Source organism: Chiloscyllium plagiosum, chromosome 19, assembly GCF_004010195.1.
Source record: "Chiloscyllium plagiosum isolate BGI_BamShark_2017 chromosome 19, ASM401019v2, whole genome shotgun sequence".
NCBI classification, from domain to species: domain Eukaryota; kingdom Metazoa; phylum Chordata; class Chondrichthyes; order Orectolobiformes; family Hemiscylliidae; genus Chiloscyllium; species Chiloscyllium plagiosum.
In genome coordinates this window covers 16,882,841-16,903,580 of record NC_057728.1, presented here as the reverse complement: position 1 = coordinate 16,903,580, position 20,740 = coordinate 16,882,841, and the positions used below count along the sequence as shown (strand labels likewise).

Sequence of the window (20,740 nt, the reverse complement as noted above, 5' to 3'; positions counted from 1 at the left end):
GCCATACTCCCTCACTACTGTCCTGAAACCGATTTGCCCAAGAAATGAGATGAGAAAGAAAACATTTTGACATGGCAAGTACGGAATTGCACTGCCTGGAAATATGGTGGTTCAATTAAGGCATTCAAGAAGGCATTGCATGATTATTTGGATAGAAATAAGCACAAGATTATGGGGGAAAAAACATCAGGAGATTGGGAGTCAGTAATGTGCACATTTGAAGATGTAGAGTAGACAACTGGCCACCTTCTGTGAAATGTCAACCCTCACATGGATAAAAGGTTGTAGATCCCACAAGCCTCTCGGGTCATAGAGTCAGAGTCATACAGCACAGAAACACCCTTCAGTCCAATTCGTCCCTGTCAACCAGGCTTCCTAAACTGAACTAGTTCCATTTGTCTGCATTTTGCCCATATCCCTCAACTGCGGTTAATATCAAATATTCTCAGCATCAATTCTCATACATTCATCCAGAGTTTAATAAGGAATTGGAATCCCTTGTTAAATGGAAGAGGGCGGCCTACCTCAAGATGAGACGTGAAGGTTCAATACTGCGGTTAATATCAAATATTCTCAGCATCAATTCTCATACATTCATCCAGAGTTCTCCCAGGACCGTAGTGGATGGAGTTGCATCTCTATACCACTTCATCTATCAGTGCTGTTCGACTCTGGCTGGTCCACAAGTCTTATATTACAATTACCCATGTTTTATCTTGGCTATGAAGATCAGTTGGCCATCTGAAATAAACCTGTTTTTAATCAGACAGGAGTAAGTTGGAAGGTTTGTGAATTTAGCTAGGTATAATGCTTTCTTCAGGAAGTAGCACATTGTCCAACTTAAAGAACATAAAATATTGTGGACCATGCAGCCAAGTTGAGCTTGTATCATTATTCCAGTTCACCACTACTGCTCATAGACCTTAACTCCATTGTCTCCTCATAAGCTTCAAATCACTTTAAATCAAAAATCTATCCAATTCAGCCTCGAATATATTTAATTACACAGTCTACGCTACTGTTTGGGGATAGAGAATTCCAACGATTAATAATCCTCAGGGAAGAAATTCTTCTTCATCACGATATTAAATGGGGAACCCCTTATGTTGAAGCTATTCCACCGAGTAGGAGGATTCACAGGTGGCACAATATCAAGGGCTGAATGGCCTGTACTGCGCTGTAATGTTCTATGTTCTAGGGTTATAATGAAAGTTTAGAGATACTATTTGAAAGTTAAAGGATGACATTTTTACAGAGGTTCGAGAAAATAACAAACCACACTGGACTCAAATGTGAGTGAAATGTATTCTTAGGTTGAATGTTTAAACTCTTTGAACACTTTGTGAACAAATTTCAGATGTTAAACAGCTTCAATGGTCAAGAAGCCTCGCCTTTAAGTTTTCAAGTGAAAAATTAAGATGAGTTCAAATGTTTCTCCATTGGAAGAGTTGAAATGAGTTCAATAATCTAACGAATAGATTGTGGGCTCTTTAAAGTCACACATTTGCAGCAGAGAGGCACTTAATTTTTTTCTCATTCCATAGTTCATAGACATCGGCCCTTGTGAAATGGATGTGAGAAGGGCATAAGATATTCTGGTATGAATTAGTGAACATCTATCCAACACCCCACTTTTGAATTTTATGGTATTGACAATAAAATTGGTATGGGAGACTCTAGGTATGAACCTGCTTGATACCTCGAAGGAATAATACTGTCAAGGAGCAAAAATAATACACCCAATGTAATCCATCTAAATAACTCCAAGAGCTGGGTGTTTGTTGTGTGACCATTACACTCAGCATCAGGCTGCCTTATCGTTGAAGAATGACCACTGTTCCACAAAGGGCAACACTGTGTCAACACTTCAAACACATTCATCACACTTAGTGTCACATTGCATTACAAAGGTATTTATCACACTGAAAACTGTCAGGTGCTCCAAAAATCATGATAGCTCAAGTTAATAAATCAGAATTACAATTCCCACCACTAACAATCTTCATGTGAATCAAAGGCAGTTGCCAAATTAGGAAGGTAGGACTAACCGTTTCCTTTTAACTTTGGAGTCCATTCAAAAGGTTGCTACTTAAAACATACCAAGCACACTGATTATTTTAGAGCTATATTAATGGAATCCTGCTTCAGTAACTCCAAGTTTTTGCCCCTCACCTTTTTTATTAAAAAAATCTTTCAACAGCTATGGGTGGGATTTGTTTAAATTCTCAGGTTCTTCTTCTGGTGATATTTATAGAGTCATAGAGATGTACAGCACGGAAACAGACCCTTCGGTCCAATTTGTCCATGCCGACCAGATATCCCAACCCAATCTAGTCCCACCTGCCAGCACACGCCCATATCCCTCTAACCCCTTCCTATTCATATACCCATCCAAATGCCTCTTAAATGTTGCAATTGTACCAGCCTCCACCACTTCCTCTGCTAGCTCATTCCATACATGTACCAACCTCTGCATGAAAAAGTTGCCCCTTAGGTCTCTTTTATATCTTTACCCACTCACCCTAAACCTATACCCACTAGTTCTGGACTCCCAACCCCCATGCACCTCATAATTTTGTAAACCTCTATGAGGTCACCCCTCAGCCTCCGACGATCCAGGGAAAACAGCCCCCAGCCTACTCAATCTCTCCCTATAGCTCAAATCCTCCAACCTTTTGTGAAATGCACACGGTCAGTAAATCTACTTTTCTGCTATCTGTCGTATGGTCCACTAGCCACAACAGACAAATCAGGTTTACACCAACATGCCTGTTGTAAGTGGCCACCATCCTAATTCAGCTGATGATTAATACAAATATTACCACACAATAACTAAACAACTAAGATTGATAGACTTTTATTAGGTAATGGTATGAAACAGGATGCAAGTGCTGGTAAACACAAATGGACTCTAAGCCACAAAAGCAATACTTCATTTTAGGAAAGGAAGAATGAGGGTTAGAGAAGCAGAGTGGTTTTGCGAATGACTCCCAGAGCCTGGCAATTGAAGGCGGATCCACTAAATGATCAGATAAAAGCAAGAACCCAAAGTCGATCCATGAAGGGATCTCAAAAGGGCTGGAGAGCTAAAGGTGTTTACAGAGGGAGGAACTGTGAGGAGGATTTGAAAATAATGAGAACTTTGTTTAAAAAGCTAAGAATTGATGGATCAAAAGACAGTACAAGTCCAAGAGCAAGAAACAGTAGGTGAAATTATTTAGTGCAAATTATGATACAGACAACAATGTTTTGGGAGAGTTCAAAGATTATCAGTAAAGACAGTTAAATGCCATTAAGATACAGATCTACCATGAATGGCAGAACAGTCCTTAATCTTCCACTCTCCAGAACATCAGAGACTAGAAAGGGTTTGGACAGGTACATGAATATGAAAGATTTAAAGGAATATGGGTCAAATGCCGGCAAATGGTCTAGTTTAGTTTGGGAATCTTGGTCGGCATGGACAAGTTGGACTGAAGGGTCTGTTTCTGTGCTAAATGACTCTATGCCTATGTGCAGCTCGCCATTACTTTCCCTAACTCTTTTCTCTCCATAGGTGCTGCTAGACCAGCTGAGTTTCTTCAGCAGTTTCTGGGTTTATTTCAGATCTCCAGCATCTACAAGTCTTTGCTTTATTTTAATGTTGGACAGTTTGCAGTTCTGGATGACACTTTGGCTTGCTCTTTTCACGAGCCACCTCTGTCACACTCCGAACGTATATTTTTGATTTCACTTGTTCAGCACTTCTTTCGCTAACACAATCTTCAGTTTGCTCTCCCATCAGAACCCATGTTAAGGTCTGTCCCTTATTTTAGCAGCCCCTGCTCCTGAACCTGTAGATGCAACCAACTAGACGAGCACCCAGGTACTTGAACGCATTGTTTTTGATGATATGGTGATTACTGAGATGTGCAGTTCCCCGTAATTGGAGGAGTAAAGGGCTGGGGGAGTTGAGAGAGATAAAGAAGAACCCATATGATCTGGTTACCATGGGGACAAAGGTTTCAAGCCAAGTACTAATGAAATTCAGGACAAGCTTTAACACCTGGTCACAAAGAGCAAAGCAGATGGCCCTGCAATGTACAGACAGAGTTTAGTAAAAGTAGTCAGGCTAAAATACTTGGTGGAGGACCACACACAATAGATACTGCTATCCCAGGTAAGACTGGTATAAAGACAGATTTGGGTTAACAACAAAGCAAAGGGCCAGTAAGGACAAAATTCCTTACCTGAGGAAACAAAGGATTATAAGATTTAAAGTGAAGGAATCACAGGAGGCCACCTTGCTACTAGAATTTCATTTTCTGCTCTGAAGATTGAGTGATAAGAAATTTGTTCTGAAATGTAATGGGAAATTCACCCTGGTGCAGCAGGGAGGAGAAAACCTCTCAGATAGTGAGTGGAATTTGGTGCTTGGGGAAAAAAAAAGGAAAAATACTTTGTGACAATATGCAATCGCATGTGATAATGTTAAGAGATCTTCGGTCAGTCAACATGTTGCTAAGCACTATCTTTTCTATCGTGGTGCACTCACCTACTAAACGTTCCGTCCATGTTGGCTTGACTCTCAAAACTGGGCCCTAAACATGAAACCTTGTGCAAATCCTTTGCGTTGGAGGGCCAAATATTTGGGAGGTACCAGAAGTAAATGATGCAGAAGCAAAAAGAGAAGCCAGTCGAGGAATACAGTAAGGTCAGGCAGCTGACACATTTTTCAGCTCTGATCTCCAGCATCTGTAGTCCTCACTTTCTCCTAGAGGAATATAGTAAGAATGGAACTAACCAAGGACAATATTTACTAGCTGGACAATATAGAGGGCTACTAAATGATAATAGTTGAGTCAACTATATGAAAGACTACAAACAGAATGAGAAGAATAGTCAGGGTAAGTTTATCTTCGTTGCAGTAACATTGATGTCATTGACAATTATGACAAGAGGCGTTTTAGCTGTGGCAGAGTGAAAATCTGAATAATTCAACCATCACTTCCTCTTTCTTTCAAAACAGCCTGCCTAACCTAACCTGCTAACTCTTTTTAACTCTTAATTTCCATTAACACCCCCCCATATTATCCATCCTCATTATTTCCATCAAAAAGGTACCAATTCATACTTCTGTTGAATTTCATCCGCCTGGTGTCTGACCATTTTACCAGCCTGTGCTCCTAAAATTTAGTGAACGTCATACTGTTCCTTATAATCGAATTTTTGTGACATTTGTGAAGTTTTCCCAAGTGTGTCCAGGTTATAAACACATATCAAATGGAACAGTGGCTTGAGAGTTACTACAACATATTTTCATTCAGTCCAGTAAAACAACTCTTCGCTAATAATCTTTGCTTTCTACCATTAACAATTTTGTATCCAAACTGTCACTGCCCCTTTAATCCTAGCAGCTTTAATTTTGTTGACAAGTTTATTAAGTCATACCTTGGAAAAGTCCTTTGAAAGTCTCTCCCCACAACCACAAACACATTACTCTCAGCAACACTTTCCATTATTTCACAAAAAAGATTTGCCATCAATAAATCTGAAGGTTTTTATTTGTTATTTCACATTTTTCCAACTTTGTTTTGGATAACTGTCCCTTGTAGTTTCCTCACTGCATGAACTTTGAGGTTCTCAAACCTGTGAAAGTAGAAATGACTCAACCAAATGAGAAATTAATATGTAAACCCTGTACGTACCCAAATAATTTGGTCTAACACATCAGATATGGAGGCATGCTTGTTTATGACTAAAGCTGTGTTTGGGATCTCTTCCCAAAGATAAACATGGATTAAAATAATTTGTTATATTCTGTCTTGTTTTAAGAGCTTTTTCCAATAAAACAAAGCACAGAATAAACAAATACGAAAGAACATTATCTAAGGGAAAACCGAAACACTCACATTACATAAACATAGCCATTTAACATTTGGCTTAAACAACTAGTACAATATATGAAAAATGACTGATAGCAAGTTATTCAATCATGTATTTTGCTTACATCATTGAAAATGATGTTGAGCACAATTAATGGGCAAACACAACTTATTCAAATCACAGTTTACAATAGCAAACCTATGATTTCAAACTCAATTCCTCTCCATATTTTTACAAATAAGCAACAGTAATTCCAGCATAATTTATTTATTGCTGTAATTTTTGATTAAAATTTTAAATAAACAGTTGGTCAGTGCATAAAAATATCACTCCTTGTCAGTGAAACAACCTCTGAAAGCATGAGTTAATATGACTGCACAGCAATCAAAACATGGTCCATAGTCCCTTAAGGTTTTCAAATGAGTACCTAAAGAGCTTAGTATATGGTGGATAAAAAGCCAAGTTTATTTTTCTTCGTTTTTTTTTCTTTTTGTTGCAAAATGTAGCAATTGCAACGCAGCAACTGAAAATTAAATCTTAAGCTTTGTTAAAGTATTTGACATGATACTGAGCATGCTTGATTTATTTAAATCAGATATCAATACACCATGATTTAAAACGCACCCTGCTGCTTTCACCACCTTTCCCCTCCCCAAAGACACATTTGTTTTTGGAAGCAAGCATTTTGGGTCAAGCCTGAATATTATACCAGCTCCACTAATTCAAAGTTAATCTGCAGAGGCTGAAATATTTTCTTTGAGAGCAAGCCAACTCAAACTAAGTCCTGAAAAATACTACTTCACAAGTGCCTGAGGGGTAGTTTGCTAATGTTACGATTTATAAACTAAGTGGATATAATACATTCCACTGATTCCCAGAATATCACGTATACCACATAGGAAAACGTTTATCATAAGGAAACTTGTGACATGGCAATATATAAGATATAAACCTGCATCCTTTATTGCATTCATAGGGAGTTTCCAGCACTGGGCATCATCATTGAACAAAATGAAGTGTAGTTTGGAGGGAAATGAAAGTAAGTAAATCAGTGCCAGGGTAACAAAGGACAGTTCATATGCATGTTAAAGGTCCATTTACATTGCCACATTGGCAGATGTCTGGAAGCAAATAAAAAAAAATCTAAATGAGGAAAGGCTCAACAACATAAGGCATGACTTGGTTTAGCCAGCTGATTACTTGAATGGGAAATGCTGACATTATTACAATTTTGTGAGGCAGCCAGAGGCGAGATTTCACCAGCAGATCCTCCAGAGCCCATAGAAAAAGCTGCAGGTAGGGATATCAGCCCCCAACAATCCCCCCTGGGGTGGGGACTCTTATCATCTGTGGAGGGTTCTGCCCTCAGACCAACTGATTTTGCTAAATTTAACTCGGTTGACCAAGGAGCCTGAGTCGCTGAGGCTTCAGCAGACTCTTCGGAGTTGCCAGTCTCACCTGGACAGCAGGCCCATTGGAGGAGAATCACTGAGCCTGGTCCTGTTACTGGCAAGTGCAGTTGGTCCTGACCCTGGTAAATTTCAATCCAACCCAGAGAGAACAGCCAGTAAAACCTGCTGATGCCAAATAATGGTGCACTTGTACACTTCGAAATGGAGAACCACTACAACCAGTAGGTTTAGTTTCAAATATTATTATTTTTTGAAAGAAACTAAAGTAACTTTGTCCTCTTTAACATTTGAGATCAGTGACCTGTAGAAGACTTTAGTTCTTGCTTACTTTGAAATCAAGAATTAAATGTAAATTCCAAAATACAACACTTCACTTATCTACCCACTATGTTTTAAACATGCATTAGTTTCATGTACACAGAACATCTATTTTATCAACGTTGAACAATGGAAGAGATAATATTATACAATTTTCTACAAGACACACAGCCATATCATATATACTTTCACACAATAATGTGCAAAGGAAATGTTTGAACCTAAGAATGAGTTCAATTATCTTGAACAATTTTTCACGCACTCTATGGACTGCTCCAGTGTTTTTCCACAGTAATACAGATCACTTACAGTGTCCAAACTTTGGTCAAAAGTAATTCTACTTGATAAAAAGAAAATTATTAAATGCGTTGCTGCCTTACAAATACCAAAGTGTAGCAATCTCTCCTGTTTGCATCAAGGGACAAATAAAAATACAGATATGTTTCCAAAGGGGAACTTGAAGTACAGCTTGCAGGATTATTACTGTCAGTTGATTAAAATAATTAAAAATTCAAAAGAGCCGTTTCACATTTAAAAAGCACATTCACTGAAACAAAACTTAAAAATTCACTTAACTTCACATACTGGTCATGTTGATGATATTTGTTTTAAAAAAAGTAAAGCACATACAAGCACCTTGCAGTATAAATGAAGATGGGAGAGGGAGAACATAACTCTTCAGAACAACTGGTACAGAAGAGGGATTGCAAATTTGTTTGACCAGAGGTATAGGAATCTAGACTGGTGCATTGATTACTAAGACTCCATGTTGCAGTCTTCACATTTGTGCAAAGAAAATCAAAGCATACAATTGAAACTCAAGACCTGAAACTTTCAACACACCAGTTAAAATCATATTTGACTTGATAAACCTTGAAATTGTATTGTTCAAATAGTTAAGTAAACAATTCATACCAACAATAAAGCAAAAAAATTAATTCGTCAATACAGTTTGCACAAGATTATTTTACCTGCATCTCATAACAACTCTTAAGCTATTCAGAACATGAAGATTATATTTCATAATTTCAATTGCAATCTCAAAACAAGATAGAAAGAAAACTATCACCCTGCATCAATATTTTTGAAAATGCACATATTATTCAGCAACAAAAGAAAATTCTCTCAGAAAACTCAGGTTCTACTCTGTACTTAGTCAGAGGTCTAACACAAGATACAGCATACAAGGCCCATTAATCTCAAGATCAACTTTTGTTTCACATTCCCTCTCCTTCCCAAAGTGGATGATGCAAACCTCTACTCTGGCAGAGTCAGACTCACCATTGGATCGATGGATGCAGGTATGCTGGTTATCACTCAGGAAGAATCCTTCTTTACATTGACATTCATAGCTACCCATGGTATTCACACAGATATGCTGACAGCCGCCATTGTTGTCATCACATTCATTGACATCTGAAAATTTGAAGACAGGGAGATCATTCAGAAAAAGAAGAAAATAAACACCTTTAAAAAGATACAAATTTAAATATCAGCTCCCATTCAATAACACAATGGCAAGCTCAACACAGACAATATTATGTGATGACAGCATATAAAGTTTCCCTGTAGAAGATGAATTTTATTCCCATGCTAAATTTGCAGTAATAAAAACTCGAAAGCTTGGAATTGGCAGAGGCTAGTAAACCCTGTTCCTTCCAAGTTATATACTCCGCTTTATGGTAAATTCAATCCAATGTATTCAGTTAGCACATTGCATTTGTCTACGTTCTCCTGCCAAATTCATTTGTGCAATCGCTCTTTTGGAAAGAAGAAAGTTGATACATGAACTGGATTTTCATTTCTAACGAGTTTGCATGACTACAGGGCAGGTTAGGGGTGCATGTGAGATGGGCAATGGATACTATATTTAAAGGCAGACTATACTATACGCACATGAATTCTAGGTAGCATAGAGAGTATAATGAAAGTGGACGTCATTCACAAGCAACAGGAAGTAGTCACTACTGAGAACTACCACCAAAAGATGCAAAACATCTGGGATGAGCAGGGAGAAATTGAGGACTGCAGATGCTGGAGATCAGAGTCGAGTGTTGTACTGGGAAAGCACAGCAGGTCACGCAGCATCCAAGGAGCATAAGCCCTTCATCAAGAATGAGCTCATTTGGGATGATCAGTCCGCCATCCCAAAACGGTAGGATCCACGCTCCTACATTCGAGAGAACAGCTTTGGAATCGGTAAAACATTCTCATCTATGATGCGTCTCATATTTTATTTGTTTATCTAATTGATTAGTGCTTCATATCAAAATTGCCACAGTTTGCTGAGTTTAAGATATCTGAAGATTGCTATCAAATGGTCAACTGCCTACATCAAGTAATTGTGACCATGAGCTCCTCTAACATGTCACAAAACCAATGGAGATTTCATCCCAAGTGTGTTCTGCACCTTTTGCATGAAAAGTATGCCAAATGTAAGAAAAAGGGATTTACTACATTACATCTTTGTACAGATCATTTACAATACACTTCATTGTAGGGTCCATCAAACATTCTCAATTATCTGAGAAAACATTCTCCATCACTGCTTCATGATTCTTTATGAAGTAAAACTTCAAGGACAGATACTCAGGTGCATGTCTCTGCTTTTCAACGCAAACTGACTGTTTTCCCACAGATGTCTTCTGGCAACAGGAAAGTTGTGTTTGATCAAGTGTTTGATCATCTTGGTCTATACTTATTCTTTTTGCCTTCAATCCCATTTCTAAGCAGATAATTATACTGCTGTTTTCAGTGTTAATTAGGATGACAATAATTGCTTTTCCTGTCAGTTTCTTTTCAATTCCTGCAACTCAGTCGGGGGGGATGGTGAAGAGTATATATTCCAGTTTCATTTCACATCTGTTTATTTTTACATCTTTTCCCCCTCAGCCTACGTTTGGAGACTGTGTTAGATACACACAGCTTCAATCCTCCTTAGCCTTCCCCAAGTATGCTCTTGCCTTTTCTTATGCTAAAACAATTGGTTTGGAAACAATCCTCGTAACTTTTTAAACAAAACCTCCTCATATTATAACTTTGACCCTTCTTCAGACATCTTTGTAGATATTGTGCCTGACAAGGTATGCAACTTCAACTTGCTGATAATCTGGACAAGTTTAAAATGCTTTTCTATTAATCCAAATTAACACAGAAGTTTTGTCTGATTGCTGCATTTTCCTTGTTTTCAGTAGTTTCACACCGAGTAGGAATTGCCAATAAATAATGAATAATATATTCGGAAAAGTTTGGAGTTATTTCTTTAGCATTTTTCACAATCACTGAACATCTCAAAACATTTTGTAGCCAATGAAATATTAATTGTCACGTTTCCTACATTCATTGTTGAAATTAAGGAAACACAACAAATAATTTGCACATGGTATGCTGCTGGTTGTGATAATAATCAGATAATGTTTTTTGAGATTAAGGGTAAAGTACTGTCTAGAATAATGCAGATAACAGATAAAAGGAAAATACTGTAGATACTAAAAATCTGAAATAAAAATGAAAGATGAAAGAGACTGAAAAATTGTCTTTTTTACAATAGTTTTGTCAGAGCTGGAGCAACAAGACCAGATGGTGTAGAGGTTGCTCTTCGTGGTGAAAGACAAATAGAGCTGTGAAAGGAGTTGTAAATTAAAGTGCAGAAGGGTTTTCTTTGCTGACAGTGAAGCAAACAAGATACAAACGAGACAGACTCATGGTGGGGTGGAGCAGGGATGAGAGAAGGATAAGAATGGAGGACAGATGTTCCGGGGTCAGACAATGAAATTGTAGAATTCAGTATGGAGTCCTAAAGGCTATCAGGTGACTGAGCAGAAAATGAGGCGCTAATCCTCAAGCTTTATGCACTGCTGCGTTGGGACATTACAGCAGGACCAGGGCAGAAATGTTAGCAAGAGCGCAATGTGGTTTATTGAAATGGCACGCAACCTGGAGGTCAGGCTCATTTGTACACTCAGAGCAGAGGTGTTCCACAAAGTGGTCACCCAGTCTGCATTTGGTCTCACCAAAATGAAAGGAGACAATAATCAGAATTATTTTCTTGTTAATGGTGAAACCGAATGTGTGCTGGATAGGGTAGCCCCCTTCAAACATGGTTCCTCATATCTGTAAGAAATTGTGAAATGAGATATAATGTTATTCATGCTTTCACCAGGGCCATTGTGGAACAGACAATAGGCCTGCTGAAGGAAGGGAAAATGAGGAGTATCAACTCAGCCACAATCTCAATGAATGATGAAGCAAACTCAATGGTTGTGTCTACAGTCAGTCAAGCTAATTGGTCATCTTGGTGGTTTAATTGGACAGGTATATCATCGTGGCTTCATTATTGGTGTATTCTTACCAACTGACTTGTGACAATATGCGTGAACATCCTCTATGACAGTGTTTAACCTGCGAGAGAAAATGCTTTGTGCAGCTTCTCTCCAAACCACAATGCTCTAAAAGGGATAGTGGACACGTGACATCTTCTGATCTTGAACATGTCTGCACTCCTCAGAAAGCTCATAGAAGCTTGATGAAGGAGTGGTGCTCCAAAAACTAGTGTTTCCAATTAAACCTGTTGGACTATAACCTGGTGCTGTGTGATTTTTTTAACATAGAAAACTAGATTTCATTTGTAAACCTCTTCAGAGGCTTTGTGTGGTAGATAATTCCCCAGGGTCACCACCTTCCATGTGAAGAAATTTTGCCACATCTCAGTCTGAAATTGTTTACTCAAGTCCTTAGACAGTGATTAGTCCCCTCTTCTAAATAAGATTCATGGCATTTGCAGGCAGTTCAAAGGAGGTTCGTTAGTTTGATCCTGGACATGGAGGGACTCTCTTGATCAGGAGAAGTAGATTGGGCTTATACTTATTAAAGTTTAGAAGAATGAGGTGTGACTTTATTGAAACATGCTAGATTTTTAGGGCACTTGACAGAGTAAATGCGAAAGGGTTGTTTTCCCTTCAGAGTAAGTCCAGGACCAGAGGGCATAATCTCACAGCAAAGATTAATTCAAGAGACAAGGAAGGAATTTCTTCCGACAGTCGTGAATCTGTGAATCCTTTACTGCAGAAGGCCTTAGAGGCGAAGTATGTTTGTATTTGAGATAGACAGTTTTAATCAGTCAAAGAATCAAGAGTTATAGGGAAAAGACAAGGAAAATGTTGAGGATTATCAAATCAGTCACAATCATTTTGAATGGTAGGATAGGCAATCGACCAAATGACCACCTTATGCTGACCCCTTGTCTTTGATTCCAGAGACAGGGGAAAATCTCATCCGTGCACCCAGTCTGTTCAGCTGTCATATTTTACAAATTTTCAATGAGATCCCCTCCCATTCTTCCAAACTTGACTCACTGCAAGTCTAGTCAGCTCAAGTTTTTCTCATGTGACATTCCAAGAATCAGTCTGGTGAGGCTTTGCTTCCTCCATGGCGAGTACATATATATGCATTTTTTAAAAAGGTAGATACCAAAACTGCCCACAATACTCCAGGTGTGGTCTCACCAAGGTCCTGTACAACCACAGCAAGATAGCCTCACTCCTGTACTCCAATCCCCTTTGCAATGAGGGCAAACACAGCATTTACCATCCTGACTGTTTGCTTTCAGTGACTGGTGTGCAAGGACATCACATCCTTTAGTACGTCAACATTTCCCAACCCATCATTTCTCTGTTAAGCCTGCTGAGAATATTGCATTGTTCAATAAAATCTCCTCTCATTCTTCTAAACTCCAATTAATCCTCAAAAGATTCAAAGATCACCAAAATACAAAGCTACCTGCAGTCAAAGATTGGGTTGCTTGAGATGTTGGAAGGGCTCCTCATCTCAGACATGGGCCGGCGCTAGCCTGGCTTCTATACCAATAAAACAGCATCCATCATAATGGTGCATGTGAAAATAAGGGATGCTCATTTACAATGGTATAACACTTATTCACTCTCAGTATCTTTTCTCCCCACATCCCACTGGGCTTAGGTGCAGTTCTCAATCCCACAGCTGGGGTGGAGGAAGCCTGCATTGCGATAGATTTGGTCGTGACATTATGCCTTGCAGCCCAGAGAGCTCAGGTCTACAGACAGACAGTCAGTCAGTCAGTCTCCTGACGTTGAAGGTTCACCCTCCTCAGCTGGAACTGTTGGAATTACAGGTAGCGAGGCGTCAGAGAGGTGTGCCACTTTTGGAGTTTGCTGAGATGATAATACTTTTTGCTCCTCCCCTGACCGGCCTGTGCTCCATCCCCCTCCACCGTCCCCACCACCAATGAATGGGCTCCTAGAATGAGGCCAAAAAGTCCTCATTCCCCTATTGCCTCACTATTGATGCTGAGCACCTACAGCTAGAGCGATGGGGTGCGAGTCTGTGTGCACTGAGCATTGTTCTGGACCTGGGTGTCTCAGGCATCCGCCATCCTTTCCATGGAGACAGGGCTTATGCCCAAAACATTGATTCTCCTGCTCCTTGGGTTATGCCTGACCTGCTGTGCTTTTCCAGCCCCACACTTTTCAACTGTTTCCATGAAGATAGCCAGATGTTTGTGTACCATAGTCATCATGGCAGTGAGAACATTGAAGGACTCCTCCATCTTCCATTACAGCCAACCAAGTGCCCATCTCTGAGTTAAGCATGTCCCTTGTGTCAGGGAGTAGGGGCAGGTCTTCTGCATGGGACTATATAGGTGCCTAGTCTGTGGTAATCTTTGGAGGATCAGGGACCTAATTTCTTACTCCGGTAGCTATGGAGATATGTCAGTGATGTGCTCCTGAGTCTGATATAGAGAGATACCATCAAGGTCAAAATCTGTCAGTTGGAGGAGGATGCAAGTAAATGCTTACAACTTATCGAGGGCTCCCTCCTCAGAGACAAAGCTATCACGGAGGGGTTCAAGCTGTGGCGTCTTCCTTCTGGAAGAGTCCCTTGGCCGTTAATAGTGTCTGCCCCAAAGAAGAAAGGAAATTATTTAGGGAAGATGGATAAAAGTTTATCGGAATTAGGAGAGAGTAGGCAAGTTAGCCTTTTGAGCCCACTCCACCATCTAACATGATCGTGCTGATCTCATCCTGGTCTCACCTCCACTTTCCTGCCCATTCCCCATTACACTTTATCCCATTTTCCATCAGAAACATATCTATTTTTTTTTAATATGTTGATTGATTCTGCCTCTGTTGCACTCTGGAGCAATGAGTTCCACAGATTCACAGCCCTCTGGGAAGTAGGCTGTCACTTCAATTTTGAACCTACCTCCTGTCACTCGATATCTATGCACAAGCTATTCAACCATTCCTCACATGACAGCTCTCTCCATCCCTATAATCGATCTGCTGAACCCCCTAGCAACTACCTCCAGTGCCACCACATCCTACTTCACATAAGGAGACCAAAACTGGACAGAATACTCCAGATGTGGTCTCACCAAATGCCATATATAGTTGTAATAACACATCTTTATGAGAAAAGAACAATCCAGTTCTTTTGCAATAAATACCAGGAGTCCATTTGCCTTATTACATGCTGCACCTGCATACCCACTTTGTGATTCATGCACAAAGATGCCCAGATCCCTCCGCACTGACACACTTTGAACCTGCTTCCCAGTTAAATAATAATTTGCCCTTTTTATTGTTCTGGCCAAAAATGACAACCTCTCCCTTATACACATTAAACCTGATCTGACAGAATCTGACCCATTCTCCTGGCCTAGCATATACATCTGTCAATGCTATCTCCTCATCACAGCCTGCTTTGCCAACTATTTTTGTATCATCAGCAAATTTTGATATTTTCCAGTCTGACCCTGCTAGGAGATCACTTATATAGATTATAAATAGTTGAGGTCTGAATCCTGTGGAACCCGACTCGTTATAGTTTACCATCCAAAGGAGGACCCATTTATCTTGACCTCATACTCTTTGTCCATCCAAGCCAATACTCTACCCTTAGCCCCCTGCGATCTAACCTTTTGGATCAGTCTTACATGTGCCACTTGGTCAAATGCCTTCTGGAAGTTGAGATATACTGCGTCCACCGGATCCCCATTATCCAACATCCTCAAAAGAACTCCAGCAAGTTTGTCAAGTACAACTTGCCCATCCATCCTTAAACCATGCTGACACTGTTGAATTGAGCACCAGTGTTCAGTTATCTCCTTCTTTGTGATGGCCTCCAACAACTTCCCCATTGGAGGTCAAACTGGCCGGTGTATAGTTTCCCACTTTTTTCGAATATGAGTGTCACATTAGCATGTTTCCAATCCACTGGTACCTTTCCAGAATCTGGAGAATTTTGGAAAATCATAACTAATGCACCAACTATCTCTGCAGCCATCTCCTTTAACACCCGAGGGTGCAGATCATCAGGCCTGGGGGATTTATCTGCCTTTAATACAATCAGTTTACTTAATACCATTTCCCTCATTACAGTAATTTCACCAATTTCTGTAGTAACTGTAGTTTTTAGGAAGAAATTAGATTCCACTGTGAAAACAGGCAAAATATTGATTTAGTGCCTCTGTCATTTCTGAGTTCCCCATTATTGCCTTGCTATTTTCATCCTCTAAAGGAGCAACATTTATTTTTACTATTCTCTTCCTTTTAATGTGTCCAGCTAGCTTCCTTTTGTTGTTCATCTTAGCTCTTTTCATTTTGTTTTTAGTAACCATTTGCTGACTTTTAAAGTTCTCCCAGTCCTCCAGAGTGCCACTAACATTTTCAGAATGATAGGCTCTAGTTTTTTGCCTTTATGTTATCCTTGACTTCCTTGTTCAACCATGGATGATTTTTCAACTTTTTATAGTTTCTCTTCCTCAGGAAGATTCTTTGAGTGGTATTTCATTAATGTCCTGCAGAAGGAGATATGAGTTAGCATGGTGGTAATTGGAGAGGAGCATTGCATAATGCAGCCCATTAAATGGGATGCCCCGGGCCATCCCCTGACAGTACAGAACAGTCCTGGCCATCCTCAATCATCTCCACTATCCTCTCCTCATAGGAAATCAGGTTCTTCCCAACATCCCCTCCTGTTATGGACCTCACAGCCCAGTTGTGGCCCAGATTTTTCTGCAGTGAGAGAAAGATAAGAATTAGGGATAATGGAGATGTGAGGCTCCTCCCCAACTCCCCCAGGCAAGGCTAACCTGACCCATACTGCTAACTCTGCCCAGCCTGTGTCTGATAAGGGAGCATTTTGTTGCTGTCAGCTCGGAAGAGAACTTTCTCTCCATTGCCCTAGGGGGCCACCACCTTGAGATCTTTCTGCTTCAAATGTGGAACAAGTTTAGTTTTCTTCTGTGCCACCTGGTCAGAGATTTGCGAGGTCAGCATGGCATGCAGCATCTAAACTGGCTGGGCTTTAAATCTGGGACCAGAGCGATGGGTACCAGCAACAGTCAGCATTTCCACCCCATTCACAATACAATTCACTGAGAACATGCCCAACATTTCAACTGTATAAATAATGAGCTGATAGCACACAATTACATATGATAACTTGCCATGTCATAGTGTACATGACACTACAAAACCCACTGACCAATCTGTAAGTACTAATAAGAGAACTGCAGCCAAAGTGTTTACTTTTCAGGGTATTAATGTAGCTAAGATTTAACATGAAAATGTTCCTATGTTCTATATTTATAGAAAAACAGTCATTGTTTTTAGCCTGTGTAAAAACAAATTGTCATCACAACAAAATATAGAAAAAAATGTCCGTGTTGCCTACAAATCAAACATTACATTTGAATATTTTTCAACACAAGGGAAAGGCATGAAAGATTACCATTTGCAATCTTTAGTTTAAAGGAAAATAGTTGGTAAAGATGACACTAAGACATAAAATGAAAACTGGACACTTTTGCATTTATTTTCACCATGGCTTTGGTTAACTATCATACATTAACTATTTGAATTCTTCTAAGTTTGTACAACGGATTAACTTTGTAAACTGCTAATTGACTGTGTGTGCAACCTTTACATCCTCTTCAAAGCTGATGCGAAGTCTAGACTGCATACAGCCTTTCCTATCAATCCCAAACCACTCAAAAGACATAGCTGACGCCCAAAGTAACTTCCGACAGAAGCAGCACATCAATGGTGGGGGTTGGGAGAGAAACTAAAATGAAATCATTGTCACTCATCACAAACACAACGGCAGTTTCCAATTATTACTATGGCGCTCTACTCATTATAATTATTCATGTGCAAAATCAATGGAAACTATTTTACATGTTTGCAGAGGTTTCACAAAGTAAATCTGTCAAAAGGCCCATTGTCATCAGGAATTCCTCACTTGCAAATAAGAAATTCCTATTGACAAATAGTGGAGATCAAAGATCTTGCTGGCTCACAGAGTAGCCCATTTAGTAACTGTGAAATTATTTTGTCAATAGTGTTAATATAAACTTTCAGGGAATACAAAATGGGATAATCATTTTATACTTGCAACAACCTTTTCAGTTAAATTATTGACCAGAGGAATTTCATCTATAGAATTTTGTCAGACAAAGTTCAAGCCCAGAGAGTGTGCCAATTTAAAAACTGACATCAGTAGCTTCAGCTCACGGAACTCCATGCATTCCTAAATGCAAGAAAAAAAAATTTCCAAGTCGTCAGGATGTTACAAGTTTGATGTTGGCTATCAGGAATTTCTTACTTGCAAGTAAAAAATTCCTGACAAGACTGGGAATTTAACCCGTGTGATGCAGATGAGCACTTTGCGGTCTTGTGTGCATGATCGGCACTGAAATTTTGATTAAGGCCTTTGTAGCAAAGGGGTTAAACTGCATGAACAGTATAGGGAAGCTGTGAACCACTGGCTCCAGAGTTTATAGCCCCTCTAGTTCATTCACCAGACAGGTTCCCTTTTAATGGCAAGAAAATGCTTGAACTGAAAGGGATTATTGAGCATATCTGACCTGCGCTCAACCTTGCAACTAGTCCTTTTCTTCTACCTTTCAAATGCTGCAGAGTTTTAATCTATAGTTGAGCTTAGCGACTTCAGTCACCCTGTCACAGATTTTGCAAAACAGGACTGAAATTGTGTTTCATTGTTCGGCAATTACATATACGAATCAATTTTGCACCCCATGATGTAAGCATTTTCCATTTTCTTATAATTGATTCAGCTTAAATGGATTGTAAGAGAAACCTTAGTAAATCAATAGGAATTTTCTCCTCTCCACTTGACACCTCCCCTGCTGCGGGGATAATTGTCTCTAATCAAACTGTCCAACTCAGAATGACAACATTTTCCTTAAATCCTGTAACTATCTCATGGATATTGAGATTTAAACTGTTTAGTGTAAACTTAGGAAAGTTCTTTTAAAAAAATGCATCAAAATATCAATATCCAAGAGAATAAAAAAACTTGAGTTTTACCTAATTCGAACCAGACTCATTTATCTGAAAATTGAGTTTCAGCAACTATTAATTCATAGAATCCCTACAGTGTGAAACATATGAATTTGTCATTGACTAAAAAACATCCTGAGCAATTAGAAGGCAAAGCATAACCAGCTAAACAGAACTGGTGATAATTTGAACAGCCCAGGAAATTTATTGATAATATAGCACACAAAGCATAATAAAATTTGCTTTTCACAGAAATGACAACAGATTCCTCATCTGAACAAGGGACATTAGCATATGCCATTGGTTTTTGTTCATTGTTTAAGACATAATCTAATTCCTTTAATTAGATTAGGTCTTAATTCCTTCAATTAGATTATAGCCCTAATGTTATTATTTCTCTCTTTATTCAGTTTTGATTTATTCATGCATTTTAAAAAAATGTTTAAAATTGATTTTAAGGAACGTGAATTTACGTGTCAATGTTGCTTTTGTAGTTTAACATAGTATGAGCCTCATTTGGTAAGAACCTTGCAATTCTTGCACATGTTCTCTTCATGCAGAGTTACCATACAATTGTAGATGGTTATTTTATGTATCCCTCAGTAGTTTCACTCCCTGTTAATAGTGGTCAACAATTATAAATATCTACATCAGCCCAGAAAGTAGTAGCAACATAGACCCATGTGTTAAGCCAGCTACACCATCACTAGAAATTACTGTCTTGTCATTTTCATGTCATTAGTGCCAGAGTCCCTTTTTAAACACGCTTAGAGATAGAATTGTATTTAATTATGTTAAATTGGAGATCCTATTAAGTCAGCAGAGTAATGAAACTAATTCATGAAACTGTATATTTAGTTTCAGATTTAATTTGTAAAATAGGTATGATTGATCCTTGACCAATTAGTAAATAATTTGCATGACTGCCATAATCCAATGAGTAATTTACTAGATAAATGTTAGTTGAGTTGGTTGATCCTAGCTGTAAAATGGGACAGTGCATCAGCATTGCCGAGCTATAGAAGGATAATAAATCTCCTATTTTTGTTTCTACCACAGATCGCTAGCCAATAGTCTCTAGCTAGATTTGTACATTTGACAGGGACAGGATTAAGATCAGCTGCTGAATAGTTTAATGGCCCGTACTGTCCAGATTGTTATTTGAAGAATTAACTCTTTGTTAAAGTATCAGTGAATGCCCAGCACATATACATACAATCGTACAAACCAGGAGCAGGAATGGGACACTCAGCTCCTTGAGACTACTGCATCATTTAACCAGATCATGACCAATTTGCAGTCATGTATACTAATTGTCAAATTTCTGAAACACACTCTATGAGATCAGGTATCCAGGTTTAATGTAGTAGTACCACCTATTGAAAGGTTTTTGCTTATATTGTGCGAAATTTAACCTAAAGTTTCTAATAAAAAAGAATCTGCATGTCAGAGATCAAGGTTTGCTAGTGCTCTTGGGGGGGGTTTAAACTAACTCTGCAGGGGCATGGGTACCCAGACTGTAGCTTTAGGGTGCAGGACCTGGAATGTAGGGAGGTTAGGAACATGGCATCAATTTCAAAGGAGGGTGCCTGTAAACAGGAAAGTGGTTTGAAGTGTGTATACTTCAATGTAAGAAGTATACGAAATAAGGTAGGTGAACTTGCAGCGTGGGTTGGTACCTGGGACTTCGATGTTGTGGCTATTACGGAGACATGGGTAGAACAGGGACAGGATTGGCTGTTGCAGGTTCCAGGGTTTAGATCTTTCATTAAGAACAAGCAAGGCAGTAAAAGCTGGGGAGGC

General features: G+C 39.2%; 1 protein-coding gene across 2 annotated transcripts in view; it reads right to left on the bottom strand.

Annotated features, from left to right (window-relative positions):
• The window catches only part of scube1 (signal peptide, CUB domain, EGF-like 1), a 282,056-nt gene that overhangs the window by 187,241 nt on the left and 74,075 nt on the right, over positions 1 to 20,740 (bottom strand). For both annotated transcript variants that reach the window (XM_043709200.1, XM_043709201.1), the window contains exon 4: positions 8,877 to 9,011. In XM_043709200.1, coding sequence (XP_043565135.1) covers positions 8,877 to 9,011 — 135 coding nt within the window. The remainder of the gene's footprint in view (positions 1 to 8,876; positions 9,012 to 20,740) is intronic.